General features: G+C 42.7%; 1 protein-coding gene across 1 annotated transcript in view; it reads right to left on the bottom strand.

Annotated features, from left to right (window-relative positions):
• LOC147017967 (glutamate receptor ionotropic, delta-1-like) overlaps positions 1–23,000 on the bottom strand; it is a 639,638-nt gene that overhangs the window by 442,510 nt on the left and 174,128 nt on the right. The window contains exon 3 of the mRNA XM_085897103.1: positions 8,530–8,685. Coding sequence (XP_085753229.1) covers positions 8,530–8,685 — 156 coding nt within the window. The remainder of the gene's footprint in view (positions 1–8,529; positions 8,686–23,000) is intronic.

The following is a 23,000-nucleotide window of genomic DNA, read 5'->3' as shown; positions in this document are numbered from 1 at the left end:
GGAAGAAGAAAAAGGAGTCAGAGGGTAAGGAGAAGAGTAGGAGGAGGAAGCAGCACCTGCTTTAGATCAGGATCTGGATGTGGTTATGTCGGGTGTCGGGCCAACTAAGGTTGGAGGGGAGGTTTGCATGGAAGAGATGGGTGCTCTGATGGTGGGGTCGGGGGAAATATCCTCCATGCAAGAGACCCCGCTACCGGAGGCAGAAAGTGACAGATTCTTCTCTGAAATGAGGGCATTGATCAAGGTGCATGAACTGTTCAAAAGCACCATAGGAGGGGCTGGGACAAAGGAAAGGGTCTCCTGGGCAAGGCCCCACAGCACAAGGAGACAAAATCAGCAAATAACAACATACCTGTGGGGCATAAAGCCCCCTGCCCCCCATGCGTCTGGCAGCCCATCCAGGTCTGGAGTAGTGCCAGCTCGTGGGTGGGGTCGGGTTCAGTTGGGGTTGGCCTTAGCAGGCCACTGGGGGAGGGGGGAGTTCCCCAGCCAATCTTCCCCTGCTCATTCCCACTCATTACCCCAGGAGAAATTCCCCACCACTTACTTTTGTTCCCCCTTCCAGGGGCAGCTGCGGCCATGGGTATAATTGAGGGTCTGCTTGCGGAAGACTTGTGGCTTTCCTCCATGGGCAGTGGGCACGAGAGAGAAATATTCTTCACCTCCGAGCAAGAGCACTTTGCTCAGCTGCCCAGGGAGAACGTGTGTGGTGATGGAACCTGGCTACCAGGCACCCTCAGGGCCCCTGGCTGCAGAAAAACGAACCACAACCAGAATGGTACTGGTGTCTCGATGCATACAGGCAAGGAGGGTGGAGCCCAATAAGCCCCATTACTGCCCTTTTGTGGTTTGCATTGCTTGGTGGGGTGATCAACTTACTAACAATTGGATTTAAAGTTAACATCACTAAACATACGGGGAGTCCATACCAGAGTCCGCATGATCACTGTTATGGAGGAGTTGCACATCTCTCGTTGAGATGTTTACCTTTTGCCAAAATGGCATATTTCTAATGGGAGTACGAGTACCTCTGTGCATATTGGTGGTATGGAGAGTTGTATTGGTCCAGAGATAGTACTAACACCTGTCTAGGTTTAGGGCTCCTCTTCAAGAGCCCGGATGTCAAGGTCCTTAGTTGAGAAGAAATTATACCCGGGGCAGTTGGCCTCATTCAGGGCAGTTGTTTTGTCGACCACCCCTGACCCTGCTCAACATATATGCCTGCCCCTAAGTGTGTAGCAGAGAGAGTAGAGCTCCTGCACCAGTTTTAGCTCCTCCTTTGCACCTCTGCCCCAGTAATTGTTGGGGGAGATTTTAACAAAAATTTGGATAGATTGGTCCAGGATACTTCAACCCAGGCCCTGAAAAGGATTATTCAGGATCTTAGGCAAAAAGATGTGGGTGCACAAAATGGTAATCAATTCACCTGGTCCGATACCTGGTGGAGTAGAATTGATTATTTATTTTTGTCACCAAATTTTGGCACCTTTGAACCACCTGGTTCTTCACCTGGTCGCCTTTTCTGATCACTGTCATTTGTCTATGGATGTAGAGTTAGAGGGGGTGCACCCACGGCACTGTGAACTCTGGAACCTTAACTGTTGCCTTTTGTGGGATGGTAGTTTAGTAAAGTCCTATGTTCACATGTGTAGGTATTGGAAAACCATGAAGTCCCTTTTCCTGACCTCGGTAGCCTGGTGGGAGAAGGTGAAACGCAGGACCACAGTGTTTTTCCATATGGCCGGGTGAATGAGGGACACGGAAATGTGAGCATTTGAAGTGCATACAGGCTTACCTCAAGCACTTGCAAAGGAAGCTCGTTCAAGGGATGGACATGCCCAACAAAATTTGCTACACTAAGGGGAGAATATTTTTCCTCCTTGAGGATAAGGTCAGGACTGTCATCTTTTGTAGCAAAGTGCAGGCATTGGAGGGAAATGAAAAATGTATCAGATGTTTCTTCCAATGATGTGCCAGGCTGACCAGCATTTTGCCATGGGTTAAAGTGGGGGGGGGGGCTGTGTGTTGGACCCGGACCAAATTACTGAAGCAGTGGAGGATTATTACTCCAGGCTCATCAAAAAACTACCGGTTGATCAATGCTGGATGGCTGATGTTCTCGAAGACAGTGGGAGCGTTTGGAAATGCCAATGAGTTTGGAGGAATTATCCTCCACTGTTAGGGATTTGGCCGCAAATAAAACTCCAGGCGATGACTACTTGCAGGTATTGTGGAACTTCGCAACCTCTCCCAGGCTTCCAGATTATATATACCATGGTGTGGTGACCCTTGTGCACAAGAAAGGTGATCAGGAGGATTTTTCCAACTGGCACCCGATCACCTTGCTGAACGTAGATTATATACTACTAATCAGGTGTTGGCTAGGTGGATACACAGCGTCATGGGTGATATTTTGCTCCCGGACCAATCTTGTGCTGTTCCGGGTCACAACATATTGGACAGCCTGGGCTTGGTCTGGGAGACGATCCAGTTTGCGAAGAGAGGCCTCCCACTGGGTAACGTTGATTTGGACAAGGAGAAGGCCTTCGACAGGGTGTCTGACGAATACATGATGGCTGGTTTGGACAGGTTTGGTTTTGGGTCAGCCTTATGCATAGGAACGTTGAAGCCTGTGTTTTGGTCAATGGACATCTGTCAAGAGCTTTCCCTGTCACCTCAGGGGTCAGGCAAGGCTGCTCATTGTCGCCTGTCACCTTTGTCCTTTGCATGAAACCCTTTGCCTGTGCACTGCAAGTAGAAACGTCCATCCCTGAGTTCTGGGTACCCATAACTCATGGGGATGCCTTAAGGTGGGCCTGTACCTGATGCCGTTTCCATGCACAGGCTGGCAGGTCACTGAAAGCATTTTGGGATGGACTCCTCTTCCTAGATCAATTTGAGGAAGAGTGAGAACATTCACTTTGGCTGACACAGGATGGGCTCTCACCCCCTCCCCCCTTTTTCCAGTATGCTGAGCAGACAGGGTTTTTGAAGATCCTTGGAGTCTATCTCAACTCTGGCGGCGTGGCTGCCAAGAATTGGCTTGTCCTCTGTGAGGACGTCAAGAAGAGGATCACTTATTGGCGGTTACGCCACCTCACCATGAAGGGATGCATGGAGGTTACGCCGCCTCACCTGTCCTATGGAATGACCACAAAGACATCACGTGGCAGGCCATCCATGAGTGTCTTCCAATCTGGGTGTTTCAATTCAAGCGATGTGAGGTCGAGGACCTTTTTTTCCCTGACATGCGACATACCCTGCATCCCTTGCCTACAGTAAACATAATTTTTGGAACACCAGCCACATTCTCCATCCAATCATCATTTATCTTTGTTAAAAACACAAATTATCCCTGGGTAGGTGTTCCCATGTTGAAAGTTTTGTGCCAATCCCTCAAGCACTTGTGGGGAAAACAAATGTAAAAGCGAATAAAGGTGAAAAAGTGAGGGGGGGGGAGAAAAAAAAGTGATGGCCTCAGCTGACGTTACACAACATTGTCGAAGATTGTTGTGGATGCCTATTACTAGTTTACAATACCTAGACTCATTTAAGATCAAGGAAACTAATGATCAGATACTGGCTTAGCAATCAGAACACCTAGACAAACCATAAACATGGAATTTATGAATCACCAGCAGAACAATTAAATAAATGACCATGGAAATAAACCGAAACATTAACTTCATTTTGTTCCCTGAAGAAACACTCAGAAAGAGTTATATTCCTTATGCCACGTGGATATATAACCTCTCCTTTTGGCTGTTTTGCTCCACACTGTGACTTAATGTTGCACAACCTTCAAGTCAATAGAGAAAGGCCTGATATACTAGTTGGTGCTTTTTAAAGATTGGTGCCTTTTAAGGGAGCAAATGGCAATAGTAAATGTGTAATCCCATTAATTGGGTGAGGAAAGTAAGCATCAGTCACACATCAGCACCTTGCAAGCTCAGTTCAGAACTGAGCAGCAACCTGCATGCTCAATTGGCTCAGATTCGAGCCACCAGCTAGGCAGCAGCTACTGCTCAGTGGGGAGCAGAAAAGTGTGCAGTCCATGGCCTGAGAGCCAGGCAGCTGGTTCCTTTGACACTCAGCCCAGAATAAGGAAGCCAATAACCCATTCTGTCGGCTCAGACAATTTAAACCTCCCTGTAGGAGACTCATAGCAGGTATTGTACAAATACTGAGTTAATCATAACTTGATAGCCACAAAATGCAAGCACAGCTCGTCTATTAGCATGAATTTGCCAGAGCATTCTGTTGTACATTTTACTATGCTGTTGTGATTCTGTAGAAGCACATTCACTGCATCAATTAATGTGATCTGATTTGTTGTACAGGGTTATTTTTAAACAATCAAATGCAATGCCTTGGCCAAAATAAGCAGGCATGTTTGTATGATCGGCTTAAACCAGAGAAAAGGACCTGGACAACATAAGTGGTGTCATGTTAAATGTGTGATCTTTACGTCAAGATCCAGGCTAAGGTTTTGAATAGGATAAATAATTTGAAGACATTTTCATCTGAAGGACATTATTATTTATCAACAAGTGGAAGGATAGCATTCCAAGTAAGTAGAAATGAGCAAAAAAGTTTCTATTTGAATAGCGACTCACATTCCCTGTGGATAAACTTCACTCTTAGCACTATTAAGGTCAGGGGATCATTCCAAATATCTCAAAATCATATTCTGCTTTCCTGCACATTCAAGAGTAAAAATAATTTCAATGAAGATCTCATACAATGTGGAGAATAATTTGCGAACGTGGATTGCGCTGTAGGCTTCTCTTACAAAAATCTCCAATGATTTCTCATCTTATAAGAATCTCAAAAAACTCGTGAGGAATTTTATTAATTCGAGGGTTTATTTTTAATCCCCGATCTAGTATTGGTGAACGCAAAATTATACCTGAAAGAATGAGTCACTTTGAGAAGTGCTTCTTCTGCTGGATTGTACTTTACACAAATATATTCAACAAGCAGATTGATCAAATGTTACATGAGGGACTCATGTACTCGCATTGATTACAGAGGGATGTAAAAGACCCCTCAAAGTTTTTTAATACTTATTCGAAGAGTAGATAACAATGGCGAAATTCCTGCTCTAACCTTACAAGAAGCACAGCATTGGTGGCACTGCCATGCTCCCAGAAATAATGCAACCAGCAGCCAGGTGCTGCACAATAATGAATAGGTGGATCCATGGAAATTATAAAGATATTCAAAAGAATCCAAAAGTTGCAATGAAAACATATTTAGTCAACGAAAATGCAGTTTTAAATTTGTTAAGGTATAACCTGCATGAAGCAATACCATACTCTTTGCAATGGCATTGTTCAGTAGACCACTTCTCTCTCTTTCATATAAGTTCTAATCAAACCTGGTTTCATCTCCTGGATCAAGGTTTTGAGGTTAAACAGATGTAAAAGTATGTCAAATACATTCCTGATAAATGACTGAATGTGAATCATGCAAGCCGACTGGATTTAAGAGCTCATGACTCGGACTCAAACGGGAAACATCTCCAAGATTTTCACTCAGCCTTGGGACTCATATGAAAGATTGACAACCAAAAATGGCAACATGGCTAATCATGGGCAGACTATGAAATGCAATGCATTGATATCAAAGGGCTAACATAAATATGAATAAAAATAAAGCTAAAGAGCTCGAGCTTTCCATCATTAGAGCATTTTAAAATAATAATAACAAAAATGATAATTTAATCATTATAAAAACACCTGATAATGCTGCACACTCCATTACGTAGCCTGTTTTGCTTGGCTGAAAGGATAAATATTGAACAAGTTTTACTGTATTAATAAACTATAATTGAAATTGGAGTTCAAAGAAACACTATTTTGAATGCTTGGCAATTCAATACCATTTATATAAAAGGACTAGATGACCTGTGAACCCGTTGGGTTCCCGTTGTGACAGCGGTTGATAAAAAAAAAAAACATTTCAAAAAAAAAAAAAGATAGCTCCAGGGAACTATATAGCTGAGGTTGTTTGCATTGATCAAATACTCCCAAAGAGTACTTGACTGAATCGGGAATTGATTTTTTTTTTCGTTGCCCGATTTGAACGAAACTCGATATTGCACGTCAATGTGAAAAAAAAAATGGAGAAAAGAAAGTCGAAGAAATTATTGTGCGTAATCTTCAAAACACAATTATATTTATTCATGAACATGGAAGTATTAGATCAAAATGGTGATGTTTATTTGATGCTTAAAAATAAATAGTTCTTTGGCTGTACTAAATGTTTGAGATTTTTAAATAAATCATTTCAAGAAAAAAAAAACAAGATAGCTCCAGCGAACGATACCACTGAGGTTGTTTGCATTGATCAAATTCTCCTGAAGAGTAGTGACTGAATTGGGAATTGATTTTTTAATAATTTTTTTCGTTGCCCGATTTTAACGAAACTTGAGACTGCACACCGCAGGAGATTAGTGAGTAAGGTGGCCCTAAAATTTTTGCGCTATCGTGCTCCGCTTTGGCTGCATTTCGGGAACATAATACATACATACATGCAAGATGAGAGTTTTAGTAATATATCGAAGAGATATGAAACCAATGAGGAGCATTCAAAAAGTATGTAAAACAAGATGCTCAAAAAAGACAAAGCCACAAGGTCAGATTTTATGTACATTTATATTGTTACGGTTCGAGGAACTGCATGCATTCAAATATACAGGTGCCCCGAAGTTAGTTATGCCGTTAAGTATATGTGTAGACAGAACCCCTCCTTGTGTGTAGTGGGATATCTAAGGGGTGTGTTGCGATGTTTTTTTAGTTAGGGAAATAAATCTTTCTTTCCCCTCTTATTTGAACCACAGTACCTTTATCTCACTTTCCGAGGCGAAATCTTTGTGAGGTACCTTTTTGGCGAGTGCAGTCACGCTCCCGGCATGGCCGAAATCGCCCAGAAGGGGTAGACCCATGGAGGCCCTGTCCAATCAGGGCAGACAGTGACGTCAGTTTTGACCAAGGTCCCGCCCCGCTGAGGCAGGTCGATGGATTACGAAGGGACCCTCTGAGACACGCGTTCATTGGAATTCAATCAAAAGGCTCAGTTCAGTTCTGCATTCGTTGGAGTTTTGCTGGAGTCTTGAGTTTGGTGTACGAGGAGGATTGACAGACTGAGAGCTTTTTCATGAGTCTGTGGGTGGTGGTGCATGGCCGTTCTTCATTGGTGGAGCGATCCATCTGGTCGATTCCAATAACGACCGAGGACACACGACCTCGACCGGGTCTCTCGCTGGGTCCTGTCCGAGTCCCTGATCCCCGCCCTGAGACTCCGCTCTGCTCTGCTCGGGTCCCTCCATGGACATGAGCCTCACGCATGTGACTGCGGGCTGAGCTGCACGACCATTAGCAGGTGCCACTCCATGGAGCACCCCCTCCCTCCAATGTGCAGGTACCCAGCCGAGCCGCAACCCCAGCTCGTCTCTCTCCCTGGCTGCGAGGTGCCTTGGAATTCACCTGGGTTTTATTTTCGTCTGTGTGTGTGGCGCCGTCTGCTAAGTACAACTGCATAAGTGTTTTCAATCATTCTAAATCTCCTGTATATCCGCGATAAGCTTGCTCTGTGTCCTTCTTGCTGTAAATAAAACAATTGTAGAAATGTTCCCAGTTCGTTTCTGTCCTTTCTTTCATTGGTCCAGCATGGTTCGGATCTGAGTTTTAGCCGGGTTTTTGTTCCCGTTAATCTGCTCATCCTAGCTGGCACGGCTTTGGCAGTTCCGCTCGACTGCACCCGAACCGGAGTTGGTATTTGGTAGTTGGAACTCCACTGCAGTCGGTAGAGTGACCCGGTTCGAGCAAGACATGCCGAGGGCGTGGTTCCCCGGTAGATGACACCGCGTGGTTAATTAGGTAAATTGGTTCAAGACAAAAAGACCCTACGCTACGTGGTGGAGGTATTGGCATCCACGGTCGGTTTAGCGACCCGCCGCCTCACGGAGTTATCCGTGAGCGACGGCCAACAATTCTGGGAGTCTGGTGGGAGACGACATAACTTCCCCCACCTAGCGGTCGTTCTCGCCACCGGTCCCCGGCCCGCAACAATTTCAATATAATGCCCCTTAGCATCAAAGCACTTGCTGCATTTTCCCTTCAAGCTATGTATCTACAAAATTCAAATAAGGTTCTTTGATTTCTTCAACACAAGTGCGCTTGTAGTGCTAACAGCACTAGACAGCACTACACTTCAACACAAGTACTAACAGCACAAGTGCGCTTAATGAGTGAAAACATTGATGATCCAGTCAATGCAAGATTAACAACCGATGCAAGAATTGTAAAATTAATATTATTATTGCGAAGGAAGATGCAGTGTAGCATTTAATGATCCAGTCAATTTTTAATGCATGTGAGAAGAAGGTGATAAGAGGGGAAGTAAGGAATAATGAGAAAAAGGGAAGGAATGATGCAATTTACTGCCAGTGAAATCCAGAAGAAAAGATCAATCATAATTAATCTGGTTGTTATGCTTCAGAGGAAACATTAAAACAAATGGTACCTTCCTGCAGTGCATGGAAAGGGTTGTCTCCATCCACTGTACGGATGGAATACGTGATCTGCTCGCTCTGTAGAATCTCCCCATTTGCATTGAGGTCATGAATGGCCAGCACAAATGCCTCCTGATCCTTGATTGCAGTTTCCTCAAAAATTGCACCTGCAGGAAGGCAACATTAACTTTATCAACAAAAAATGTTTTCCTCTGATGTGACTAATGCATCCACAATATGTAGCAGAAATATATTAAAGAAACCTTTTGCATTACAATTAAAAACGAACTGTCGTTATTGACCCCAGCAGTAACAAGAGAAATAGTTGCTTTGCAATTCATATTCCCTACAGATGTCATATTTTCTAAGTCCAAAAGGGCATAACTCTGTGCAAAATTGAAGAAACGCCCTGAAACTCGAACTTTTTCTGTAACTTATCATAATGAAGTGATGTACCAAGTTTCTGTTGAATATGTTAAAGGATATGGAGAAAATGGCTGAAAAACCACAGGTGGAGTGAATGGACAGACGGCAAACCAATAGTCTCATCTGGAGTAAACATGTAGGGGATTAATAAATATGTAAACTAGAAGGACACTTGGTAGAGCGCAAACCTCCGCCACGTAATGCCTGATCCACGAGAACATATAGGGCCCAATACATGTTTGAACTCGAACAGCACTCGCTGGAGCGCAAAACTCCGCCATGTAATGGCTGATCCATAAGAACATATCGGGCCCAATACATGTTTGAACTCGAACAGCACTCGCTGGAGCGCAAGCCTCCGCCACGTAATGGCCGATCCACGAGAACATATCGGGCCCAATGCATTTTTTGAATATCATGCTGTAAAGTACTATATCGTTTTTGGCCCTATCTCTCAATGGTGAAGAATCACTTAAAAAAATAAATAATTCTCGCACCCAGATCCGGATTCAGATCTTCATTAAAATCGAATCATTTCGTCCTTGTCACACACCCAACCTGTCCAGCAAGTTTCATCCGAATCCGTCCACAATTTTTTTGAGATATCGTGCTGTATATGAGTTTTGGCCCAATCTCTCAATGGTAAAGAATCACTCAAAAAATTCTAGTAGCCAGATCCGGATTCAGATTTTCACCAAAATCTAATCAGTTCATACTTGTCACACATCCAACTTGCCCACATTTCATCTGAATCTGTCCACAACTTTGTGAGATATCCTGCAAACAAACAAACAAATGAAATGGCTCGTTGAGCAAGGAATTGCCGGAATAACTTTCTCACATCTCCATGATCTCTGAAAAAACAAAAACCTGGAAATAAATTTGGTTCTTATAAGTCGACAGTGCTACTGTTTAATGAGTTATAGCACTTAGTTTGGTCATGATCATAACTTGGAAGTCAATCGGACTTGAAATGGTGTTTTTATCGCAATTTGAAAGTTTTGACCCGACCCCCCCCCCCGCCCCCGACATTCGACCCCCGACCGCTAAGAAGGGTGTTGGTGTGACACCCCAAATGAGACATATGGTTGGATGCATAATTGGAAGATGCACATTTTGGATTTGGTTTGAAGTCGATACAACCATTTTAGCGGACGTTATTGTGAAAATAAGAATTTCGGTTTTGTCGGTGACCTTGACCTTGACCTTTGACCTATATTCACCAAAAACGACAAGCGTCTAACGTGGACCATGTCCGACGTCTGTATCCAGTTTGGTCATGATCGCTGAAACGGTGTGGCTGCTACAGGGTAAACAAACAGACAGACACACACAATGACACACACAACCAACCAACATAATTGCCGAAATCCGAAGGATTCCGGCAATTAACAAACAGACAGACAGACAGACAGGGGTGAAAACATAACCTCCTTCACCTTCGGTGGCGGAGGTAATAATATGCCAATAATATATATATATATATATATATATATATATATATATATATATGTTATACGAGCTGAAGTACCTACCATAACCCGGGCAAATTCAATAAAATGTGTGTTGAAATATGTCCTGGATGACAAAGTGGGGAATGTTGGCCTTAGTTAATGGTTTTGTATGAATTACCAATCTTGGGTGTTACAAAATTAACTTGGATTTGAATTGAAATGCTTCACCTTCTAAGGATATTCAACATGCTGACTTGTAGACTGCCATTCTCTTTGCATCTGATTTGTTTTTCCCAATCAGGGGTCTTTTTGTTGGCATTTGACGGTATTTATAATGCAAATAAGGTAGGTTATGGTATTTAACATAAATCTTAACTTGGGAGTTGCAAGAGTGCTCTGATGGCCATCTTACCATGCCGATCTTGTTCCTATGTGTCGATGTGCTTCGTGATGTGGTAGATTAAAGTTTAAAAAGCAACAGATGCATCGTACTGAGGCAGGGAGGATTAGTGGTGGGGGGAAACGTACCAAGGGAACACATAGTTTCCGTTATTAGCTTACATACATAATATGACTTCAATATATGATTTTCACAATAGGCCGACTTATTACCCATTTGTGGCAGTGTGCAAGGAACATACTCTCTTGAGGTCTGAACACAGAAGTGTCATCATAAACTTGTGCGAAGCAATCATTTTCATAGCAGGCACACGTGTAAGCACTATGATGATTAAATTTGTGTTGTTGACAACAAATCACTCCAACCTCAACCTACGACCTTTACAATATATATATATATATATATATATATATATATATATATATATATATATATATATATATATATATATATATATACACATATATATATATATATATATATATACATATATATATATATATATATATATATATATATATATATATATATATATATATATATATATATATATATATATATTACTCGATCGCTCGAGGCCTGAACACGGAAGCATGATCATAAACCTGTGTAAACCAATCATTTTTAATAATAGGTGCAGGTGTAAGCAGTATAGTAATTAAACTGGTGTTGTTATCAACAAATCACTACAACTTCAAAATAAGATCTTCACTATACATATTACTCAATCGCTTCCGGGGGGGGGGGGGGGGGGAAATGCAGGCGGTGTATTAGCATAAGACCCGATTGAGGCGTGAAGGCCAATTATCTGATTTTAATTTGTTTTCAATTTTTCAATTTTGTTTTTTATCCAAACATAGCCCTCGACTTTCATCTGGATGAAAGAAGAGGCCATGCAAAGTTTGGTTCCACTGGTTGCTGCAGGGAGCGAATGCATAAATGAACAAACACACAAAGCACAACCACACAAACAAACTTTCTTCTGTATATATTAGATAGTTGCTTCCACCTGCTGCTCCACTACCCCACTATTAGTATGTTGTATTTTTACCCCAAGTTCTCACTTTGAAGAAGGGGGAAAAAAAATCTTCCTTTATACTTTGATTCAGCCTTGATTCAGAGTTAAACATGAGACAAATCACAAGGTCTTTTATATAATGTAGTGGAAAAGGCAGGCAAGCAATCTCAGGATGCTGCTCAGTGTGTGCCGTGTTCATCACCTCAGCAGTGATTGGAGTTGCTGAGCCAGAGAGGTTCATCGGTTATTTCGATAATGAACACATTTGACAATTATTGCAGACGTCTCCGAGGACCCTCTCACTTTTACATAAGATTGCTACAATTTTTAGGAAAAAGTTGAATCGAGAAACAGACCTTTCTTTGCTGGCATTAATTCAGGTTGTAGGTTTCTCAGGTAAATATTGTGGGTAAAAACCCTACTTTTTGATATTAAACTTTGTCTTATAAGACTTTGCCTGGTAGCTTTTGCTAACAGTTGTTCTGCTAACAGTTGCTTGGAACCCAAGGTATTGTGGAATCCTTGCGATAATTCACTGACCGGTGTATATTTGTCACACTACTCTTCCGACATTCTGGGCTGATTACATCCAGATTTGCTGCATCGGATCAGCATAATCTCATTTGGTGCATAGTCGTGATTTTATCGTTGCTGGTGGTCTTGGGGGGGAGGGGGGCGGGGGGCACGCAAATTTTTGATGTAAATGTGGATTGTGTGGCGCTGCTTCACAGCTCCAGGTAGGAGGCAGCATTACAAGTCCAAACATTTACAATACAGTGCAGTATTCCTGTCCCCACGTTTTCCAGTGCAGTGAGGTGTTTTGAATTATGCAGCAAGGGGTATGTTGAATTACACGTTTGAATAAAGATCTACCTTCATAAAACACGGTGTGCATCTGTGTATTTGTGCATTTTTCTGTTCCCCTTCATAAGGACGATTTGAGTAGGATTTTAACGGCCAATCTTTTTAACACGACTGTGTGTTCACTTTTTGTCAAAAGACCCGACGGACCCATAAGACCCCAAGGACCCAAAAGACACCGAAAATCCAAAATATCCAAAAGACCTCAAGGAAACACAATACTCCAAGGACCCAAAAGACCCAAAGGACCCAAAAGACCCCGAGGACCCAAAACAACGGAATTTCCATGGGTCCCTGCCATTATGCTGTCAAAAGACATTCCAATCAAACTCATAATATTGTTGTAGATCTCCACCCGCCGGCGTGCGAACGACCGCGTCTAACCAATAGCGGTCGCTTCGCCCACTGAACGGACAATCCAGTCGTGACTTTCTGGAAGAACGCCAGAAACCAGTCACGGGTGGGTTTTTAATCCCACCACGGCCAAGTCCGTATTCCACCCGCGTGAAATAGGGTCAATCGTCGAATATCGATATACCTAAGTACCCGCATGGGTAACCTACCAAGGGACCGTACCTCGGCGAAGGCCTGCTTGAACACGAACCGCTTAAGCGGTCCGTTCCGTTCTGGGATAACCAAGCGGGTATTATCGCCAGACCTCGCCGGACAGGATCCGATTTATCGGCTATTTAAAAACCAACTATATTCCGAGTGCAAGATGGGGGCAGTTCAATGAGGGAATGGACGCAACGAACAGGTTTACATTCACACAAGGACATTTATTATAATAAAGCACGTATCCAATTAAACAAGGCAAAACACGTATGCAATTATACAAGCAACAAAAGCACGACAAAAGAACTACAACCATCTACTTATTATGTACAGTCACTTGCACTTAACAGCAGTTCCTACTTATTTGACGGGCCCACGGACACACGCACGCACACTCTCACACCCAATAAATGGTGGTAGAGGCCTTTAATAACGGGCTCCAGCTCGGAGGACAGGTGAGCTGAAACCCAGAGCCTATCTCGAACCTCTCCACCTCGTGTAGTCTTCAAGTTGTTCGGACCCGGGCTCCAGCGAGAGCGAGCTGGATCCAATCGCCGTGAGCTGCGATCCTTCCCGAGCTCCCGCGAATCCTCCCGCGCTTCTCAACACGTGCTGGTGAGACGAGGTGCCGATCCTTCCCGTCGATGCGTCGCTTCCCCGAGGAACCACCTGCCGCACTTCTCAACACGTGCTGGTGAGACAAGGCGCCGATCCTTCCTGTCGATGCGTTGCTTCCCCGAGGAATCACCTCTCACGCTTCTCAACACGTGCTGGTGAGACGAGTCGCCGATCCTTCCCGTCGATGCGTCGCTTCCCCGAGGAACCACCTTCACGAAGAGGTCGATGAGTCGCACCAAGCCGGGAACCAAAATGGAGAACAAAGAGCTCCAAGGACCAATAAGAAGAAGCCACCACTCGCAGCTCGAGCTGAGCGACCGGCTTAACTTCCTTCCAAACAGGGCAGCTTGAAGCAGAAAGCTCTCCCGAGCCAAGCAGAAGCCGAAGCTCACGGAACCATCAAAGCAAAGAGCCTCCAAAAAGCCTCCTCCCGAGTCAGGCCTCAGCCGAAGCTCACTGAGCCAGCCAAAGCAAAAAGCTTCCGAACGCCTCATCCCTAACGCAAGCCAAGCAGGACCCGACAGTCTGCTGAACGGCTACTCTCAACTCCCTTCTCCCACTCTCCCCTCTCCCCTCGCCAACAAAAGAGACGATCTCCTCTTTATCCTTCTCCCGCCCTTCCTCCTCCACGCCTGGCGTGACTCATGCCCTCGTGATCCATCCCCCCCCCCCCCGCTCAACCACGGGTGGGAGGGAGTTGTTGACATCATGAGTCATGGGACGGCAGGATTCTTCCTCTTCGCAGAAGAGGGGGAGGGATGTCTCCATTGTTCGTTCCCCAACTATTAAATCGATATAATCGATTTCTGAACATTTAAACAATGGAAGGTGAGCTATCTAGGGAACAAGCATTTATCGACATAGCTGACTAAAGGGACCTGTATGTTGTGTGCAATCGAATTCCAAATTCGTAACACTATATTCCAAACTTTATTGGAAACGAATTCCCTTTCACAAGCCTGGTGCAACCAGGTTATCTGCGGGTGATAATATAATATGAATTCCCTGACAAGAAAGTTTCACACAGAAGGCTATTCGGTCTTTCAAAGCCTGCACCATTATTACCAACCTCTGAATGTTTGTCCGTGCTCAAGCCTTTTTAAATGGTGAACGCCAAACAAGGAAGCAGCACGTACCATTTTTAACGTCTGTGGTTTGACTCAGCTAGGGTTTGAACTGCTGACTTCCCAGATTCAGAGTGGATGCTCTAACCATGATTCGACCAAGTCTGGCACAATTAAAAGAAAATATGTTGAAGAATAAAAAAATGGCACAATCATGGACTTCACGGCACTTTCAAAATGATGTATTATGCCACAGAATGCTCAGCGTGCATGTGCAGAAACCCCAAGAAACGTCAGTGTCCAGGACATCAAAGTACATTGTGTGTCATAAATAAGTATCGTTGCTTAAAATGGCTCACAAAGCTTCTGAAATAAGCTGAAAATACTTGGAAATGTACCGGAGATAAAGGGCTGTGCCTCTGCACAAATAAATGATTTTGAGAACTTTCTCAGCTCAATGAATGGAGGGCTCATGACCACGTGGACCAGTGCAAGGCCCAAGTGTAAATCCCTGACGAATCGCTACCAGTGAATGTACTGTTTATCTGGATTAGGTGTTTCTGAAAACTGATGGGAAGGACATATCTGGGGCTTTTGAATGTACAGGGTAGGTTTAAAATGATTAAATTTACTAGTGATGATGTTGAGAAGGGAGGTGGGTGGAAGCTCTGAGTGCTGAGAGGACTGTTATAAATATATTCTTTGTTTGTTTCTGGGGCCACAAGAGAAATTGTACTGGAATTTGCATCTTTTGCTAAAAGTTGAAGTGTCCGTGCGTGTGTGTTTTTTCATATATTGACGGTGGCCACTAATTGTATTAACAGGAAATTACAGGAAATCAACACCTCTCAGTCTCATCCATGGATATTTCTCGTATTTCCTAAATTTCCACAGAGTATAGTTCTGACATTAGGAACCAAACTTGTGTAAGACTTCGGATTAATATGAACTACTAAACTCTGAATGTGTTTGGTAGAAATAATGTATACTTTCAAATGTATATAATTTATTTACTCTGGGATCACTTATCATGGAATCGATTAGTAACAGCATGCCAGTGCATGCGGTTCATGCAATCGTCTCATCCTTTATATAGATTAATAACAAAAAGTCTCAAATCTTCCGGTGACTTCCTTTCCTGCATCAATAATAAACTATAACGACAACCATTGTAAAGCTCTCCACAACTCTCTTCATGCACATTCATGATCGAAACAAACATGTATGATGTAGTCCCTGATTAAGACGACTTGTAGCTGAAACATTGTACTATTTAAACCTTTTTCTTCGTTGACAAATCCTCGAGTTACTTGTGTGTTTTTTTCTTCTATATTTTGACTCTCACAACATATACGAGTACAGTATTGTTATTCAATATCACCAACAGAAAACTAAATTAGATTACATTTGATTTATTGATGAATCGATGAAAGGCATTTCATAGTCACAGTATAGATCACACAAGAGGGCAGTCAGAATAATTAGAGGTATGAACACTCGCTTTTGAGTTGTATAGCCTGCGTGCTATAAAACTGTCTCTCTGGTGTTTCATGTGCAGGTTATGGATCAATGTGTGCAACATCTATCAGAGGGATGTTCAGCTCTGCCACTACTGACGGTTGGTGATTGTTTAAGATGGTGCAGTGTCTTTATTGAAGAGTAGGTGAGTTATCACAAACACCCTGGGCAAAATTCCAAATTACTGCCACTTACAGTCAAACATAGCTGTTTCATGAAAGACTTGGGGCAAAAACTTTCCCTCATTGACTCCACAAAAAGGTGGGAATAATTGAAGCCATTGCAGAGGGATTAGTTGACTATAGATCCCAAAACAAATCAGATAAACATATTTTTTGTGTTAGTCCATGTTAATGTCCTGTGCCAATTGAACTTAAGATCAGCAAGAACTTACAACGAATCTCAAAAATCAGAAAGGATGCAGATTTTATTGCCCAGATCATTTTTAGACTTTAAGCACATTAATTAAGCACAAGCACATTAATGTTTTTAATGTTACATAATAAATGAGAAGGGCACTGGGTAGTGCGTGCAACTACACCATGCAATGCCTGATCCAGCGGAACATATCAGGCCAAATACATTTTTGAAACATCATGATAAATATTGTTTTTGGCCCTATCTCTCAATGGTGAAGAATCACTTAAAAAATTATCACATCCGGATCATCACCAAAATTGAATCAATTATTTATTGTTACACACCAAACTTGTCCACCATGTTTCGTCTGAATCCGTCAACAATCTTTTGAGATATCGTGCTATGTATCATTTTTGGCCGTATTTCTTAATGGAAAAGAATCATATAAAATATTATAGTAGCTGAATACGGATCCAGATCTTCACCAAAATGTAAATAGTTCGTCCTTGTCACACACCCAAACTGTCCACCAAATTTCATTCGGATACGTAAACAACTTTTTGAGATATCCTACACACAAACAAACAGACAAACAAACAAGAAGACAATGTCGTGCAGAGCACGATATTTGCAAAATACATATTTTGACCTCAAAAATAAATGGAGGTTGAATTCAATGAACAAATATGAAACTCCTCTTCAAATTTCAAGTGAATCAGATGAAAATCGACAATTTTAGAAATTCGGCCAATGTTGACCTTTTGGCCTATGTTGACCACAAAAATAATTGGCTGGTTTACTTCAGTGACCTGAAACAGAAATCTTCTTCAAATTCCATGTCAATTGCTTGAAAATTGGGGAATTTAGAAATCTCACCTTAGTTGTTGACCTTGGGACTATGTTGACATTTTGGTCGATGTTGACCTCAAAAATAATTGCCTGGTTTAATTCAGTGACCTGAAACAGAAATTCACTTCAAATTTAAAGTCAATCGGTTGAAAATTGACAATTTAGAAATTCGGCCTATGTTGACCTTTTTGCCGAAATTGACCTTTTGGCCAATATTGACCTTAAAAATAATTGGCTGGTTTACTTCAGTGACCTGAAACAGAAATCCTCTTCAAATTTCATGTCAATTAGATGAAAATTAGGGAATTTAGAAATCTCACCTTACTTGTTGACATTTTGACCTTTTGGCCTCAAAAACAATAAACTTCTTCCTTTTGACAAACTCTACTCCCAGGTGGTGAAGTTTCGTGAAGATCGGTTTGAAATTGTGACCAAAAGGCGACAAACACACAAACAGGCAGAATAACAAAATCGACTCACCAATGTACGAGAAAAATCTTCGATTTTGCAAGTAACAAGAAGAAGACGTCAAACAGGGCATGACACTTGCAAAATCCACGAAACAAATTTGACCTCAAAAATAATTGTTGGTTGAATTCAACGACCAAATATGCTACTCCTCTTCAAATTTCCTTTTGAATCGGATGAAAATTGACAATTTTAGAAATTCGGCCTCGTTGACCTTTTTGGCCTATCTAGATCTCCAAAATAATTGGCGGTTGAATTCAGTGACCTGAAATATAAATCCTCTTCAAATTTCAAGTCAATCGGTTGAAAAATTGAGGATTTTAGAAATCTCACCTAAGTTGTTGACCTTTGGCCTATGTTGACCTTTTGACGTTTTGACCTCAAAAAACAATAGCCTTCTTCTGTATGACAAACTCTACCATGTGGTTAAGTTTCGTGAAGATCGGGAAAAAAATTGTGATGTGTCGGCGATAAACAGACAGACAGACAAACAAACAAACAGAATAACAAAATCGACTGACCAATATATACTGAAACGCAAAAGAAACTTACCACCTTTTAAACCTTCAAATCTCAACAAAAACACTGCGTGTAGTAAATGTGTGAACTTAATTGTGGAGAATAGTGTCCTCACTGTCAGACAAAACGATCACGGATGGTCACTTGAACCTTCAATGGTCACTTCATAGCACAGCTGTTGAACAGCCGTTTTGACTGTCAGTGATTAGCCAAGGGGTATGGGATGATTTTAATGAGCTGCACGTCATGTCTTGATATTGGCTTTAAAGAGGCCAGTGCAAAATGGGCATTTCAATCAACATGCCACGATTATCAAGGGATCAACGGCAGTGTGCCTTGGGCATACTGCAAGGCGGATTGAGCTACCGTGAGGTGGCACGTCACCTTGGCTGTTCACACCAGACGATATCTGCCCTGGTGGACAGAGACACCCTCCACAACTCTGCAGATGACAGACCTCGATCAGGGAGGCCAAGAGTCACCACTGCAAGGCAGGACAGGCAGATGGTCCTAAGTCAGATGGCTTCAAACATTGAGGACTGAGTGGGACAGAATCCAGCAGCAATCCATCCAAAGACTGGTAGGCAGTATGCGCCGACGATGCACTGCCTGTATCCAAAACAATGGTGGCCACACACGCTATTGAAAGGGGACTGACATTGCACCCTGTGCTGTTCTATACTGTCGAACAAACTTATGAGATGGTGTATCTTCTTGGTCAAAAAATTGACATGTCATCAATAAAATGCCAATGTTTCAATTAGCAGTTGTTGGTTTGTTTTATTTTGAACTGTTACAATTTTATTACATTTCAAACAAGTGGTAAGTTTCTTTTGCGTTTCAGTATACTTGAAAAATCTTCTATTTTGCAGGTAACAAAGACAGAAAGAGAGGGGTGAAAACATAACCTCCTTCACCTTCGGTGGCAGAGGTAATCTAACACATTCCATTGAGCATATATTTTCCCATTCTTGAGGAAGATGGATACCATTTGATTTTGTACCTGCGTTGTTGCAGAGTATTTATTCTGACAAAGAGACCGCAACAGTTATCATATGGTGATCTCCTCACTGAATGAGCATGATCATCATTACACCATTTTAAAACCTTTATCCCTGATCAGGGGTCAGCTTTTTACTGGCTCCACTCATGGTACCCTTTCTTGGGGCAATGTTTTTACAGCCGGATGCTCTTCCTGACGCCAACCCTTTTGTCGCCTTCGACCCTGCAGGGATAATTACCAGGATACTGGTGCTCATTTTGCCGACCTTCGGAAGGTTGACAGGCTGAGTAAACCTCCCGATGCTAACTCAGTGGCCAGTGGGGCTCGAACTCAAGATCCCAAGGATCCCAAGCCACCACCTTAAACACTGAGCCACACCAAGCTCATACTGAATGAGCATGATAATATTGCTTAAACACAGTCTTCATTTGTTGTGTTAGTGTTATTTTGATCTGCCTTGCTTTAATTTATAACAAGGGAGATTATTCCTCTGGGAGTAGGTAGCAATGAGCTCAAGCTGGCAAACTTATTATTTAATGACGACAATCATCCCACGTTCTTGTGGTGTTGGCCGGGGGAAGCTTGACCCTAGTCTTTCACGAATTAGCTGGCCAGGCCTGACATTCGACTCGGGTTTTCGCAGGATTTTGTCATTTGGGCATGGTGCCGGTGATAGCTTGCCCACTCTTTCTGAAAGATATCTAACATCCACCAACTAATGTCGGCATACAGGATTTCCCGTTCAATGTCCTTCCGAGGGACGGTACATACATTGATGAATCGCCCCACCTGTGAAACACCGGAATGACAGTATATAGCTTGTTCTGATTCTGACCCAGGTTAGACAGCTCAGAGAGGTGAGTGTGCATACCTCGAGGCCATCCTGCCAGCCGAATCTTGAGAACATTCAGGTGAAATTAAATCAATGGAGATTCTTCCCCTGGGGGTTTTAAGCTCAAGCTGGAGAACATTCAGCTGAAATTATGACTCGCTGTCCTTGACACCAACAGATGTCACGACACCTTCAGTAACGTTAGGAGCATCACATATTGCTCGAAAAGTTTTTGTAAGTTCATTTTGAGATAGTTGCAAAGTGGGAATTGCCATTGGACAGAAGGAAAAGTGCATAGGTCTCCATGTATGCAAATCACAGCTATTTCAAAGTTTCATGACGATAGCAACTTGTGATTCACTGAAAATTCCATTTCGAAAACTGCAGACCTATATTCATGCAGATAAGAAAGAGAGATCATAACACGAGAGTACCACTGACCAAAATCCAATTTCGGCTGTGTGCAGTTGCAACATGATATGTGTTCTCCAAAAATCACGTGAAGAAAACCCTCATTCACTACATACATTTCTAAAACAAAATAACAAAAAAATGCCACGGCATGAGGTTTAAAAGAATGTACTCAGATCAGTTATTCATATTGCGCAATATATTATCACGTGCACACAGACTACGAATCACTCAGTCAGCACTGTTCACGTGGAGTATGGCCCCAGTACAGCTGAACTGTGACTGGCCCAGTTGAAGCTGTGTGCAGAAGGATGACCTTTCACAGGTAAAAAAAATAATGGTGGCTACGCTATTTCGATTATGAAGATGACGGCAAGAGAAGACATCCCCACACCAACAAATACTGTACCTCCGCCACCGAAGGTGGCCGAAGGTTATGCTTCCACAACTCTTTGTCTGATTTTGATGAAGATCCAAATCCAGACACAATAACTTTTTAATTTTTTCGGTGATTCTTCACCATTGAGGGATGGGGCTAAAAACAATGATATACAGCATGATATTTCAAAAAATTGTGGACGAGTTATGACAAAACTTGGTGGATGAGTTGGTTCGGTGACAAGAACAAGCCGATTCGATTTTGGTTCAGGTCTGGATCCAGATCCGGTCTATCAATGGGATACAAAAAAAAAACAAACTGTTCAGTGTGGCGGAGGTATGCGCTCTACTGATTGTCGTTCTAGTTAAGTTTAATGACAGCAATAATTATTAAGCAAGCATTAATTACGAGCACAGTTCAAATAAAAACAATAATCTGAACCCAAATTATGTATGGGAACAGACATCAGTAGAGCTCCCATAAGACAAATCATTATATATCCTAAAACCATCATTAGATCGCTCTAATGCCATGAACCTGTACAACAACGATGCAGTGGCAATGGCGGGAACTGCAAAATAACAAACAACCCTTGCAATCCCGGGGTGTTGCAATTCCTGGCCATTGTAAATGCGTTGTGGTGGGAGATTGAATTTGGTGGTGCAGAGACATCAGGAATGTTGTGGACCCATTGACGTAAAGACATGAGGTGGAATGATAATCATAAACACGACCACCAATACATGTACAGGAGAATCCAGACTTGTGGGATGCCCCTGCATTACTATAATTCTTATCTGACTCGTACATGTAGTCACATGCCACACAATACAAATATGGGACATGTTGCCTCTATAAAACATACCCATACAAGGGGCTCCCAGTCTCCCGTGCACAACAATATTTTCACTGCAAATCAAGAACAGATTTCAAGATATAATTTTATTTGCATCCATTTTGAGTGATCTTCCAATTTATTATGATGGTTTTGTTAACTCTTCAAGAATTGCCTCAGCAATGATTGTTCAACTTCAGGGATCTAATGTGAACAAGTAGTTTTTGTCATGGATGATGTTTTGGATGGAATTTCATTCCTTTTCTTTGCATGTGTCAACGAAGGCTTTTGTGTTAGGTTGGTGTTGATGGTACTGAGCTTAAAAGATGGATGATTCATTTGTTTGAATTACTCTTGTATCAACCGTCGTAAAATAGGGGGAGGAAAAAAAAAAAAAAAAAAAAAAAAAAAGAGAGAGAGGGAGAGAGGGAGAGAGGGAGAGAGGGAGAGAGGGAGAGAGGGAGAGAGGGAGAGAGGGAGAGAGGGAGAGAGGGAGAGAGGGAGAGAGGGAGAGAGGGAGAGAGGGAGAGAGGGAGAGAGGGAGAGAGAGAGAGGGAGAGAGGGAGAGAGGGAGAGAGGGAGGGAGGGAGGGAGGGAGGGAGAGAGGGAGAGAGGGAGAGAGGGAGAGAGGGAGAGAGGGAGAGAGGGAGAGAGGGAGAGAGGGAGAGAGAGGGAGAGGGAGGGAGGGAGGGAGGGAGGGAGGGAGGGAGGGAGGGAGGGAGGGAGGGAGAGAGGGAGAGAGAGAGAGAGAGAGAGAGAGAGAGAGAGAGAGAGAGAGAGAGAGAGAGAGAGAGAGAGAGAGAGAGAGAGAGAGAGAGAGAGAGAGAGAGAGAGAGAGAGAGAGAGAGAGAGAGAGAGAGAGAGAGAGAGAGAGAGAGAGAGAGAGAGAGAGAGAGATGTTCTTTTATTATA

Source organism: Eptatretus burgeri, chromosome 10 (genome assembly GCF_056783735.1).
Source record: "Eptatretus burgeri isolate ZD-2024b chromosome 10, Ebu_testis_v1, whole genome shotgun sequence".
In the NCBI taxonomy this organism is placed as follows: domain Eukaryota; kingdom Metazoa; phylum Chordata; class Myxini; order Myxiniformes; family Myxinidae; genus Eptatretus; species Eptatretus burgeri.
Note: the sequence above shows the minus strand (reverse complement) of the source record. Positions and strands in the feature narration are given on the sequence as shown.